The 14,016-nt window shown below is 43.6% G+C and overlaps 1 protein-coding gene across 1 annotated transcript in view; it reads left to right on the forward strand.

The window, feature by feature from the left end:
- The window catches only part of RYR1 (ryanodine receptor 1 (skeletal)), a 199,386-nt gene that overhangs the window by 168,396 nt on the left and 16,974 nt on the right, over positions 1-14,016 (forward strand). Inside the window, exons 90-91 of the mRNA XM_006899740.1 lie at positions 11,543-11,884; positions 13,806-14,009. Of these exons, the coding sequence (XP_006899802.1) occupies positions 11,543-11,884; positions 13,806-14,009 (546 nt within the window). The remainder of the gene's footprint in view (positions 1-11,542; positions 11,885-13,805; positions 14,010-14,016) is intronic.

The following is a 14,016-nucleotide window of genomic DNA, read 5'->3' on the forward strand; positions in this document are numbered from 1 at the left end:
GAGAGAGAGAGAGAGAGAGAGAGAGAGAGAGAGAATGCTATGGGCAGAATATTAAATAATACAGGAAGCATTAAAAGAAAATGGTAAGAGTATATAGACACAGAAGAATTTCAAGAAACAACATATGATTAAGAGGCAACGGTGATGAAAGAGGAAGTTCAAGCTGCTCTGAAGGAGTTGGCAAAGAACAAGTGCCCAGAAATTGGTGGAATACCAAATGACGTATTTCAACAAATTAATATTGCCCTGTATGTGCTCACCAAGTTGTACCAAGAAATCTGGAGAGCAACTACTGGCCAAGTGACTGGAAGTGATCCATATTTGATCCCATTCCAGAAAAGGGTGACCCTACAGAGTGTGGAAATCATTGAACAATATCACTGATATCACCTGCAAGCAAAATCCTGCTGAAGATTATCCAAAAATCAACAGAAAACTGCCAGAAATACAGGCTGGGTTTAGAAGAGACTATAGCACCAAGACGTTATCAGCACTGTCAGATGGATCTTGGTGAAAGCAAAGAGTACCAGAGAAAAGTCTATCTGTGTTTCATTGATTTGACTGCAGGGATCACAATAAATTGTGGCTAAACTTAAGAAGAATGGGAATTCCAGAACACTTGATTGTGATCATGGACTAGGAGATAGTGGTTAGAACAGAGCTTGGTTCAAAGTCAAGAAAAGAGTGGACCATGGATGCATTCTGTCTCCGTATCTTTTCAATCTATATGTGGAAGAGATCATTCGGGAGCCAAATCTTAATGAGGAGGAATGTGGAATCAGTATAGGAAGGAGAAGATTCAACAGCCAACATTATGCTAATGACCTTAGAACCTTGTTTGCCAAAACTGAGGAGGACTTGAAGCTACAAACAGTCAAGAACTGTAGTCTTCAGTATGGATTTAAGCTCAACATCAAGAAGACACAGATTCTCACCACTGGCCAGTTGGCAGCACCATGATAGATGGAGGCTGTTAACAATTTTAGCTTGCTCAGCTCCATAATCAACACTCTTGGCACTGGCAGTCAAGAAATCAAAAGATGAATTGCTCTGGGGGGAAAGTGCTGTCAAAAAGTCCTCTCAAAGTCCTCTCAAATGTGCTGAAGAGTAATGATATAGTCTAGGGACTAAGGTGTGCCTGATTCAGACCATGGTCTTTGCAATTACTTGCCATGCATCAAAGAGCTGGGCTGGAGAAGAGTATTGAATATACCATGACTGACAAGAGAACAAAGAGGTTTATCCTGGAGAGTGTGAACCAGGCTGCTCCTTGGAAGCAAAGATTTTGAAGCTTCATCTTGCATACTTTGGGCATGTAGCCAGGGAGGATCAGTCCCTGGATAAGGACATCATACTTGGATGGACCGACACAGTAACTGCGGTAACAGGTGTAGGTATGTCAGGAACAGTGAGGCTGGCTCAGGATAGGGCAGAGTTCAAAGCTTTTGTACATTGGGTCACTATGAGTTGCAGTCTACTCAATGGCACATAACAACCACCACCACCAAAAACAAGGAGCTGTGGTAGCCTAGTGGGTTCGGAGTTGTGCTGCTAACCCAAAGGTATGTGATTCAAATCCACCAGCTGCTGTTTGGGAGAAAGATAGACAGTCTCTTCTCGTATGATTTACAGTCTCTGAGAACTCACTGGAAGGCCAGCTTTGAGGAAATTCTGACTTGACTGGCACATGACAACAACATTGGCATCTAGTCAGTTCTGACACATTTTGACTCTATAAGACAGAACAGAACTGCTTCACAGGTTTCAGATTTGTCATCTTTATGGCACAGAGTGCCACATCTTTCAGGATTTTTATAAGGCATACTTTTTGGTTTTTTGCAGGGGCACACAATTCAATCCATAAACAAAGAGGGCAGCAAGTGAAAAGGCTGAGAGGTGGGTACAGGAAGGATGGAAAGGAAGTCCATGAGGTTAGGAAAGAGAACTGAGAGGTCAGCAGGGGGCAGGCTGGGGAGGGGCCCTGGCTGAAGACTTTGACTTTTAATCTAATTGAAACAGAGCCAAGGTAGAGTTCTCTGGGCCAGAGAGGGATGTGATCTGACTCAGATAGTCACAGAGTCCCTCTATCTTTGTGTGAGGAACAGGCTTAGGGGTTGGAAAGGAGAGAGACAGGAGACAGTATGTGGTGTGATGACCGAGGTGGGAGGGTATGGTGGGATTAGACCCAGGTAGGAGCCTGTGGAAGGAGCAGAAGTTGGTCAATCCTAGATCACTTTAGATGGATCTGTATTGGATCAGTGTGGGCAATGAGCTATATGAGAGAAAGAAACAATGACTCAGAGATTTTAGTTAAGTAGCTAGGTTGGTGGTGAAGCTACTCCTGAGATAAGACTGTGGGAGAAGATGGTATGAAGCATAAATCAAGAAATCCTCTCAGCCATTTTTTACCTGGGGTGCCAAATAGACATCCACAGAAAAGATACCAGCTAGAGCTTCAGCTGTCACAGGCTAGATTCTGGGGTACAGGAGCTCTGGGGCTAGAGAAATGAAAATCTTATTTGGTGTACACTGGTGTTTAGAGGTTTGTCATTGGGCCTTGTTAAGATTTCCATGGAAAGTATTTTAAAAGAGAAGGGTGTTGAAGTCTCTCTCAGGGAGGAGTGATAGGGAATGGCAAAGGACACACTGACAAAGGAGCTTAATCAGAACTGGCTTTGACAAGCACTGTGGCAATTGGACAATTAAAACAGACTTTCAAGGGGGGGGAAAGAAGGATGAACTGGGGAGGAGGGTAGAGAAAATAGTGCAACAATGACTGAATGAAAACCCAAAATTTCTGTAAATGTTCATTAAAATTAATAAAATTTAATAATTAAAAAAAAGAGCAAAAAAAAAAAAAGAGATGGGTGCAGAACTAAAGCCTGGGGTCTCCACTCAGCAAAGGAAAATTACAACTGTCAGAGAAGAAAGTACTTCAAAAGAAGAGGTTGAGCAAATGGACAATAGCTAAGACAGAGCAGCAAATCTCAAGATCCAAGTCCAGAAATGAATGAAGGGAGGGAAGGCTCCCAGCCTCTGTAGACAGGTGGGTTTTTGAGAGACACAGGCTTAAAACTGCATCATCACACGGAGAGGGGCACCGAGGCTCAACAGAGCAAGGGGAGGTGAGGGGTTCCTATATGACTGTGTTTCAATGCACTGTGGTTTCTGCAGCCATTTAAAGATTGCAAAGCATGTTACTCATTTAGAAAGCATTTTGCAAAGTTCTTGACTTTTCTACAAAGCACTTTTTTTAGAGTCAGAAAACATTGCTTCTGTTCACACCCTAAAGCAGCATTTTTTCCCTTAAACTGTGTTGCAGTCCATTTGTGGGTCATTAGATTAATTAACAGTGTCTCCAAAGGTCAACAAGAACATTGAAGAATGTATTGCATGGCAAAAGCCAGAAATATATCCCACATTATGTGATTTTGGTGAAGTGTTTGTTTTCTGGGTCATCTCTTAAAAAGCATTATTTTTTTAACATTTCTTATTATTATTAATTTTAATGAAAGTTTACAGAGATTCATTCATTGTTGCAGTTTTCTCCCTGCCCAACCCTCCCCCTCTGTTTGCTCTTCTCTTTGAAAAGTAAAAGTCTTTCATTGTTATACAATCCCTCCCTCCAGGTCCACTCCACTATGCAGCCTTCATTCTGGACTCCTGTCATGACAATAATACCTAATCACATATCCGTTTTAAACAGTTCTTTCCCTCATCTGTTTCAATGCAGTATACATTACTTATCCCGTCTTTTTCAGTCTACCCCCAGTCCTAATGTCAGTCCCATTTTACTACAGTGGCACTATGCAGTATTTGTCCTTTTGTGACTGAGATATTTTACTCAGCATAATGTCCTCCAGGGTCACCAATTTTGTATAATATTTCATTTCATGAGTTCCTTATTTTTCAATACAGCATAGCAATCCATTGTGTGAATATACCAGAACTTCTCTATCCATTTGTTTATTGATGGACACTTGGACTGTTTCCATCTCACAATAAAATATTATTATTTTACAAATAATATTTTCACTGGGAATTCCTGAGCTCTACGTTACAAATTCTACGTTACAAATGTGTTCTGCACATCTATGTTTATTGCTGCGTTGTTCACAAAAGCAATAACAATTACTGGTTGCATTGAGACACAGTCATATAGAAACTCCTCACTCCCCTTGCTCTGTCGAGCCTCGGTGCCCCTCTCCGTGTAATGATGTAGTTTAATCCTGTCTCTCTCAAAACCCCACCTATCTACAGAGGCTGGGACCCCTCCCTCCCTTCATTCATTCCTGGACTTGGATCTTGAGATTTGCTGCTCTCTTGAGTCTTATCTTATCTGATCTTGGGTTGTTATTGCTATTGTGAACAATGCAGCAATAAACATGAATGTGTAGAACACCTTTTGTAACATAAAAGATCAGCTCAGGAATTCCAGTGAAGATATTATTTGTAAAATGGAAATTCAGAAGCAACTTACATGTTCATTGTCAGGAAATGAGAATGATGATTTAAAAGCAATACTATACAGCAGTGAAAAAGAATGTGTCTGATGGAGATATTGTAACTCTCATTACTATTGAGTTGGAACCAACTACTAGCTGACTTGCTGACACTTTTGTGGGTTTCCAAAGTCACAAATCACACAGAGGAGACTAGCTGTCTCTCTCCCATGACTTTCTGGTAGATTTGAATTGAGAAGTGTGGCCTTTAGGCTAGCAGCTTAATGCTCTACAGACTACAACCCCAGAGCAACAGAGCTAAATAGAAAGGTAGATGACTAAATGTCAGGTGCCATGAAGTCAGCTATGACTCATAATGACCCTGTGAACAATAAATTGAAACTTCTCTGTCCTGCGCCATCCTCCTCACCTTGGTCATGCTGAAGCCCAGTGCGGAAGTCACTGTGTCAAGCAATGCGTCTTGTTGAGAGTCTTCCTCTCTTTCACTGACCTTGTTCTTTTCCAAAGATACATTTAAACTTTTTCTTGTGCTTTGAGTGATAGTTTACAGATAAAATTAGTTTCCCATTCAATCATTTATACATATTTTGCTTTATGACGGTGTTACCGTCCCCATATGATAACAGCACTCTGCTCTCCTCAGTCCCTGCCAGTGACTCATGTTTCCCTGTCTCCTTCTATCTGATCCCTTTCTGCCTGGTACACTTTCTTCCTGGGCAAACACGTCACCTTTTTTTATCTTGTCTGAGTGATTGTTCAAAAGTGTGTACTTCCCTCAGTTTTCTTTTTCGCCTTATAAGGATGTTTGTTGTTTAGTGAGGGAAGTCTGGCATCCTCGGGGTAAGAAGCTGTGCTGTGATATGCGATTCGAGTCCATCAGTGGCTCCACATAATGGGACCCTCTTCCCGTGTAATCATTGCCTCGGGAAACATGCTGATGGATCTGCTAGGAGCAAACAACCTTGTCTGGTGGCCTCCTCAGTGTAGTAACCTAGAGAAGACGTCCTGCTAGCAGTTTGGCTCACCGGTGGCTCTGACTGGTGCAGTTAATTGACAGCCTCCGAAAACCTACTGGAGGGTCTGCGATGAGTTGGTTCCAACTTGACAGTGATGGTTTACAGAATGAGAGGGGTTTTTATTGCTTGAAATTTGAACCACAGGGGTAAGTTTTGTTTCAAGCAGAGAGGGTGACTAAGGGCCATAGCCTCAGGGGTTTTATCAACCCAGGAGACCAACAGGCTTGCTTATTTCTGTGATTTTGAGTTTTGTTCCCCATTTTCTCCCAGCTCCTCCCTACTGTGATCCTGTTTAGTACTGTCTAGTTCTTCTGGTTGGTCTGCATATTTAAATCAACAAAGATTTTTACAACTGCTGAGAAAGGAAAGAAAATTTCCTAGTATGATAGCAGTGCCCTAACTTTTTAAAAATGCAAAAGTGATACTGCATATTATTCTGGAAAAATATGTCACCATGAGCATTTTTAGGGAGCTACCATGGCTCAGTCCATAGCAAGTTGCATTGCTAACTCAAAGGTGGTTTAATCCATCAAAAGCTCCAGGAGAGGAAGAGGGACAGTCTCCTCCTGTGTAACTGCTGTCCTCAGAAGCTCACTGGAGAGTCAGTGTCAACTCCATAGCAATGAATTTGAGTGTTTAGGCATTTATTAATTGTAGGTGGCAAAGACATGACTGTTCCCAGGGGAGAGTCAGAGTCCTCCACTGTGCCACATGTCAATTATTAAGTTGCTGGAGGTGTGGTGGAGGTAATTAAAAGGGATCTTGGAGCAAAAGATGAAGTGGGAGAGTGCATCAGAGTTCCAAAAGAAAACAGTCCATGCACACTGCTAAGTTAGGAAGTGTTTGGTAAAGCTAAGTGCTTACAAAGGTAAGACTTCTCTGGATGGTACAGTTAAGAGGTCAGCTACTAACTGAGAGGTTGGCAGTTTGAATCTACTCAGAGGTGACTAGAAAGAAAGGCCTGAAAATCTCCAAACGGTCAGAGGCAGTTCTATTCCAAAACCACCTGAGGTCACCTTGAGTCAGAATCAATATGGGATCCACTGGTTGGGGGTTTGAGTTTACAAAGCAATAGTGTAGGGGATTCAGAGGAGTGGGCAGGCCTAGAGTTATCATTCCCACCTGGAAAGAAGACCAGTCACTGAGCCCTGAGACAGAAGGGGCTAAGTGGAGAGGGGCCTCAGCCCAGGACCTCAGAGGAAGGGGCCAGAGTCCAGGGAGGAAGCTAGGCAGATAAATATACCTCTCTGAACTCAACTATTGGCCAACCTTACCCCACTGGAAGCCATGGAGACTATCCTGAGAGCACTGGAGCCCACCGTGAAGCATCAAGGAGTGGGAAAATGCCGGTCTATTTTATGTTTTTTGCACATTTTCTTCCCCTTTTCCTTCTTTTCCCCCTCCCCCAGCCCACACCACCATGCACTCCTTGTTCCAGATTGTTGTCCTACATATGCTGCCTAATCATATATTCATTTCAGACGGTTCCTTCCCTCATCTGATCTAATGCAATATTATCTATCCACTCTTTCCCATGCTTTCCCTAATCCCCCATGTCTGTCCTATTTTGTAACAGCAATGTTATGCAGTATTTGTCCTTTGTTACTGAGATATTTCACTCAGCATAATGTCCTCCAGACTCCCCCATGTTGTGTAATGTTTCTAGAGTTCGTTCTTCTCCCGTGCTGTGTAATATTCCATTGTGTGACTGTACCATAGTTTTCTATTTATTTGTTTATTGATGAGCAGTTGGGTTGCTTCCCATGGGTGTACATACATCTGTTTGAACCGTGGCTCTGCTTTCTTCAGGGTACATTCCCAGTAGTGGAATTGCTGGGTCAAGTGGTATTTCTAGGCTAACTTTTTGAGAAAGCACTAGACTGCCATCCATAGTGGCTGTACCATTTTACATTCCCACCAGCAGTGAATAAGATTCCAATCTCTCCACAATCTCACCAGCATTTTTTGTTTGGCTCCCTGTTGAACTTTGCTATTGTTGCTGGGGTGAGATAATTGCTATTTTGCATCTCTGATAGCTAGAGATTTTATATATTTCTTCCTGTGTTTGTTTGCCATCTGAATATCTGATGAAGTATCTATTCATATCTTGTGCCCATTTTGTGATTTTGTTATTTACCTTTTTCTTGTTGTGGTGCTGGAGTATTCTATACATTTTAGATATAAGTCCCTATCAGATATGTTGTTGTTGATTGCCTTCGAGTCAAACACAATTCATAGCGACACTATTAACTAAAGGCCTGAAGCCCCTCTACTTAACATTTATCAAAGTTCATGGAGTTTCCAGAGGCATGTTATTTAGGAAGTGTGTGCCAGTCCTGCTTCCAAACCTGTTATAGTATATTATTGTTGTTATGGGCCATTGAGTTGCATGTGATGTATAGTGATGTACAGCAGCTCTAAACCCTTTCCTGTCCTGAGCCAGTCTCACTAATTTCAACACACCTACCCCCATTGCCCCAGTTACTGTATCACTCCATCTCATCCGGGGTCTCCCTCTCCTGCGCTGTCACCCTTCATGATGTTCTTCTCCAAGGACCGATCGATCTCTCCTGGCCGTGTCCCCAAAGTAAGTGAGGCAGAGCTTCAAAATCCTAGCCTCCAAGGAGAGACGTGGTTTTACTCTCTCCAAGACAGACCTATTTGTTTTCTTGGCAGTCCATGATATGTTCATGACTCTTCTCCAACCCCACAACTTGAAGGCATCGATTCTTCTTCTGTCATCCTTAGTCATTGTCCAACTCTCTGAAGCTTAAGAAATAATTGAGAAAACCATGGCCTGGATTAGGCACACCTTTGTATCTAGACTGACATCGTTGCTCTTCAGCACTCTAGAGAGGTCCATGACAGCAGATTTTCCCAATGTAATTAGTCTTTTGATTTCCTGACTTTAAGAGTGTTGATTGTGGATCTAACAATCTCAATTTTTTTTCTCCATCTAACATGGTGCTGCCAGTTTGCCCAGTGGTGAGAATCTTTGTTTTCTTGATGTTAAGCTTCAATCCATATTGAAGACTACAGTCCTTGACCTTTTGCAGCAAATGCTTCAGGTCCTCCTCAGTTTCAGCAAGCAAGGTTGTGTCATCTGCATATCAGAGGTTGTTAATGAGTCTTCCTCCAATCCTGATGCCACACTCTTCTTCATAAAGCCCTGGTTCCCAATGATCTGTTCAGCATACAGATTGAAAAGGTATGGGTACGGGATGCATCCCTGACACACTCCTTCCTGATCTTGAACCATGCAGTGTTTCCTTGCTCTGTTCTGAGGACTGCTTCTTAGTCCAAGCATAGGTTTCGTATAAGCATGATCAAGTGTTCTGAGATTCCAATTTTCCTCAAGGTTAGCCACATTTTATTGTGATCCACACAGTCAAATGATTTTGCATAGTCAATAAAACACAGATAGACATTCTTCTGGTACTCTCTGCCAAGATCCATCTGACATTGGCAATAATGTCCCTAGTGCCATGACCTCTTATAAACCCAGTCTGTATTTCTGGTAGTTCTCTGTCAATGTACTTTTCAAATCTTTTCTGGATAATCTTCAGCAGGATTTTACTAGTGTGTGATATTAGTGATATTGTTCAATAATTTCCACATTCTGTCAGGTCACCTTTTTTTGGAATGGGAATAAATATGGATCTCTTCCAGCCAGTTGGCCAAGCCGTTGTCCTCCAGATTTCTTGGCACAACTTAGTGAGCACATGCAGGGCAGCATCTGTTTGCTAAAATATGTCAGTTGGTGTACCATCAATCCCTGGGTCTTTATTTTTTGCCAAGTCCTTCAGAGAAGCCTACAGTTCCTCCTTCATCACCATTGCCTGTTGCTCATACGTTGTTTCTTGAAATTCTTCTGTGGCTGCCAATTCTTTTTGGTACAGTGACTCTGTATGCTCCTTTCATCTTCTTTTAATGCTTCCTGAATCATTCAATATTCTGCCCATGGCATTCTTAAGCATTGCAACTCAAAACTTGAATTTATTCTTTAGTTCTTTCAGCTTAAGAAATACTGAGGAGGGAGCTCTGGTGGTCTAGTGGCAAGAAGTTGCACTGCAATTTCAGAGCTATGCGGTTGAATCCACCAGATGCTCTCCTGGAGGAGGGACAATCTCCTCCTGTACCAGTCAGATCTGATTTGATTGTACATACACACACACACACACACACAATAAATATCTTTTAAAGAAAAGAAATGCTAAAAAGAAATAAAAAAGAAAAGAAATGCTGAGTGAGTTTGGCCCTTTTGGTTTTCTGACTCCAGCTCCTTGTACATTTCATTATATTTTGCCTTGTCTTCCTTAGCAGCCCTTTGAAATCTTCTCTTCAGCTCCTTTATTTTATTTCTTCCCTTTGCTTTGGCTTCTCAGAGCTCTAGTGCAATATTCAGAGTCTCTTCTGACATCTATTTTGGTCTTGTCTTCTTCCTTCTTAATAATGACTTTTTGCATTCTTCATGAATGATATTCTTGACATCTTCCCACAGCTTATCTGGTCTTCATTAATGTTCAAAGCCTCAAACCTATTCCTGAGTTGGTTTTTAAATTCATGGGAGATAGACTCAGGGTCAAATTTTTATTCCTGTGGATTTAATTTAACCTTCTTTAGTTTTAATTTGAACTTGCATATCAGCAGTTGATGGTCTGTTCCACAGTCAGCACCTGGCCTAATTTTTACTGCGGATATTGAATTTCTCCAGCAGTTCTTTCCACAGATGTAATTAGTCTGATTCCTGTGAAATCCATGTGTAGAGCCTGAATTTATGTTTCTTATAAAATGTATTTGCTACAAATAAATCATTGATTGGACAGAATTCTATTACTCTATCCCATATTTTCAAATCATTGATTGTACACAATTCTATATTTTACCCCATGTTTTCCGACTACTGATCCTTTTTCCTTATTCCCATCTTTTGTATTCCAGTCACCCATTATTATTAAAGCATCTTGGTTACATGCTCTATTAATTTCTGACTGCAACAGGTGATAGAAATAATCTGTTTCCTCTTCTTTGGTTCTCGTTGTAGGCACATAAATTTGAATGATAGTGGTATTAACAGGTCCCTTGTATGCATATGGATATTATTCTGTTAAAATATTATATTTCGAGATGGATATAGAAATGGCCTTTTTTTTTAGAAATGGCCCTTTTAACTAGGAAAGCACCCCCGTTTTTTCCACCTTTTCATCTCCAGCATAATATATCATTGACAAATATTTTTCCCAGTTTATGGGTCCCTTCTTACCCTGTTGGAGAAGTTTTTTTTTTATGTGCATAGGAATTTGATTCTTAGTAGGTCCCATTCCTCTATTATTCTTTCCTGGTTGTAGGTTTTTCATTATGCTTAGAAAACTATTCATGCTGTGGATTAGGGAGGGCTTGCTTTTCTTTCATGATGTTTATAGTCTCTGGTTTTACTTCTAGGTCCTTGATCTACCTTGGGTTGGTTTTTGTGTATGGTGTGAGGTGTGGATTTGGCTGAAGTTTCCTGCAGTTGGTTTTCCAATTTTGCCAACATCATTGTTAAAGAGACTGTCATTTCCCCACTTAACTGATTTTATCTCCTTGTAAAAAAATCAGTTGACCATATGTGGATGAGCTGAAGGGCACACTGGGATGGCAAATTTAGGGAATGTTGTGCCATGTCTTTTTGTCAATTGTGACAAAAAGTTTAAATTTTGCCTTCTGTACCACCTCTGTGAAATAAAATGCATCTTACTTTTGATGGCAGCTCAGCTCCATGGGAATGCATGTCAGTATCTTAGCCTGGTGGCCTAGGGTTGTGCTGCCAGCTCAAGAGCAAGTGGCTCAAATCCAGCTGCTGCAGTCTTCTCCCTTGTGATTCACAGAAAACGTGGACAGTCAGTTGTGAGTTGGTTCAAAAACAACAGTACATAACAATAATACTATGACCACCTTTACCATGCTAACCAGCTGGTACCAGCCTTGAGGCTGGTGGCCTGTGCTGGCCTTAGGACAAGTCCACAATTAGTTGAAGAACTGTGATATACTTGCCACCTGCTGACCCACTCTGCCCACCCACAGGCCATGGACAGCCAGAAGCAGTTCACAGGCCCAGAAATCCAGTTCCTGCTTTCCTGCTCTGAAGCCGACGAGAACGAGATGATTAACTGCGAGGAGTTCGCCAGCCGCTTTGAGGAGCCAGCCCGCGACATTGGCTTCAATGTGGCAGTGCTGCTGACCAATCTGTCGGAGCACGTGCCGCACGACCAGCGCCTGCGCAGCTTCCTGGAGCTGGCTGAGAGCATCCTCGAGTACTTCCGACCCTACCTGGGCCGCATAGAGATCATGGGTGCCTCCCGCCGCATCGAGCGGATCTACTTTGAGATCTCGGAGACCAACCGTGCGCAGTGGGAGATGCCCCAGGTCAGATGCCTGCGCACGTGCCCATTTGGCTGGCGGGGCTTCAGTGTGCCGGGGACGCTTGTGCCCACACCTTGCAGGCCTCCTCCGCAGGCTTGGGTGTGCTTTGCACATCTACCCATGGGCATGGTGAACCCTCGCTGCAGCCAGGCAAACGCATGGTTGCTGTACCCTAGCACACTTCACCTTGACCCACCTACAAATTTGCATCACATGCATAAGTGCCTTCACTGTAGCTGCTTCCGTAACACGCCTTCACCTTGCACACTCACCCTTGGATGTGCCCTTATTACCATGATGTAACCACACCCACTCACACACTTTAACCTCTCAGCAACCCTGGTGGGCTTGGACCTGACTTGGTCTCATACACTTGACCCTGGGACATTGAGAGTGTGTGGGTCCCACCTTCTACTCTCTGGCACTGCCCATGTGCCTCTTACATGTCCTCAGCTCCCAGGCCCACACTGGTGCTCTGGTGACGGGGACACTGACACTGGCCTTGCACGCCAAGCCTGTGTGTCTCTCATGCTCACTCATGCTTGATTCTTCCCATGCCCCCAGACACACTCTTCCTACATGCTCTTGCACACTCCTTCCTGTCTGGCACTTGTAGCCCATAATGCTTGCATACTTCCTCAATAAAGTGACCTTTGAGTTTCCTCAGGAAACACCTGGCCTCAGGTCCCACACCAAGTCCTCATTTTCCTGGGTATCTTTTTACCATTTCCTGAGTCCCCCTTGCATGTTTATGCCATGCTCCATGTTGCACTGCGAGCCAGAAGAGGCTTGAACTCATCAGCAATCTGCTTCTGTTCCGATGTTGTTATATGCCATTGAGTTGCCTGTGATTCATAGTGACCCTGTTATATACAATAGCTCTGAAGTGTGCCCTGTTTGCAGGCTCTAAAATCTACTGGGGCAGTTCTACTCTGTCCTGTAGGGTCAATATAAGTCACAATTAACTCAGTGGCAGTGAGTTTAGTTTTTTTAGTTCAGGCAGCATGCTGAAACTAGCCCTGGTGACACAGTGTTTGAACCTATCAGCCCCTCAGTAGGCTCTGGTGGCCAAGGGGCAAGAGCTGTACTGCCAACCCAAAGGCAGAAAGTTCAAATCTACCAGTCGCTTCCCAGGAGAGAGTTGCAGTCTCCTCCCATGCGATTTATTCCTCAGCTATGGGTCGGTTCTAACTCTCCACAATAACTCACCAGGAGAAAGAGGTAGTCTGTTATGGTTAAGATTTATAGCCTCAGGAACCAGCTAGGAAGCTACCATACTTAGACTTTAGGACAAGTAAGTTGGTTTTGGTTTTTTTCTAACACAGCCCATTTTCTAACTCATTTAATCTTCACAACAACCCTATACTGTATGACCTATTGTTATCATCTCCATTTAACACAAAGGACAATGCAGGCCCAGAGAGTTGTCAAAAGGCAAAATCTGTTTTGGAGTTATCCAGTTTGTTCGAATCCTACCTCTGCCACTTCTAAGCACTGTCATCTCAGGCACACAACTCTCAGTGCCTCCATTTCTTCATCTGTAAAATGAGGATAACATAGCTCCTAACTCCTAGGGTTGTTGATGAGGATTTAATTAATATCTGTAAAATGCTGGCTGGTACCAGGATGTGTGCACTTACGTGCGGGCGCACACAAACACAGATCAAGTTGATCCCCATCGCTGGCATCACTCCATCCGATTTCTGAGGCTTATATCTCAACAAGAGCAAGTTGCCTGGCTTTCTCCCATGGGGGTGCAGGTTCTAAAACTCATCACGCCCCCAAGGCTCCCAGGAATGTTCTCAGTGAGCACAGGAAAGCCTCCAGGGCGCCCGTGGAGTTGCACCTCGCCCCCACAGCCCCCCACACCCGGCGCCCTGCGCCCCTCGGTCACTGACGTTCCTGCCCCCTCCCTGGCCCGCAGGTGAAGGAGTCCAAACGCCAGTTCATCTTCGACGTGGTGAACGAAGGCGGCGAGGCGGAGAAGATGGAGCTGTTCGTCAGCTTCTGCGAGGACACCATCTTCGAGATGCAGATCGCTGCCCAGATCTCGGAGCCCGAGGGCGAACCTCCCGAGGACGAGGACGAGGGCGCGGAGGCGGGCGCCGAGGGCGCGGAGGCGGGCACGGCGGGCG

This window comes from Elephantulus edwardii, unplaced genomic scaffold, assembly GCF_000299155.1.
Source record: "Elephantulus edwardii isolate Elephantulus edwardi_28Jun2011 unplaced genomic scaffold, EleEdw1.0 scaffold00266, whole genome shotgun sequence".
Classification (NCBI taxonomy): domain Eukaryota; kingdom Metazoa; phylum Chordata; class Mammalia; order Macroscelidea; family Macroscelididae; genus Elephantulus; species Elephantulus edwardii.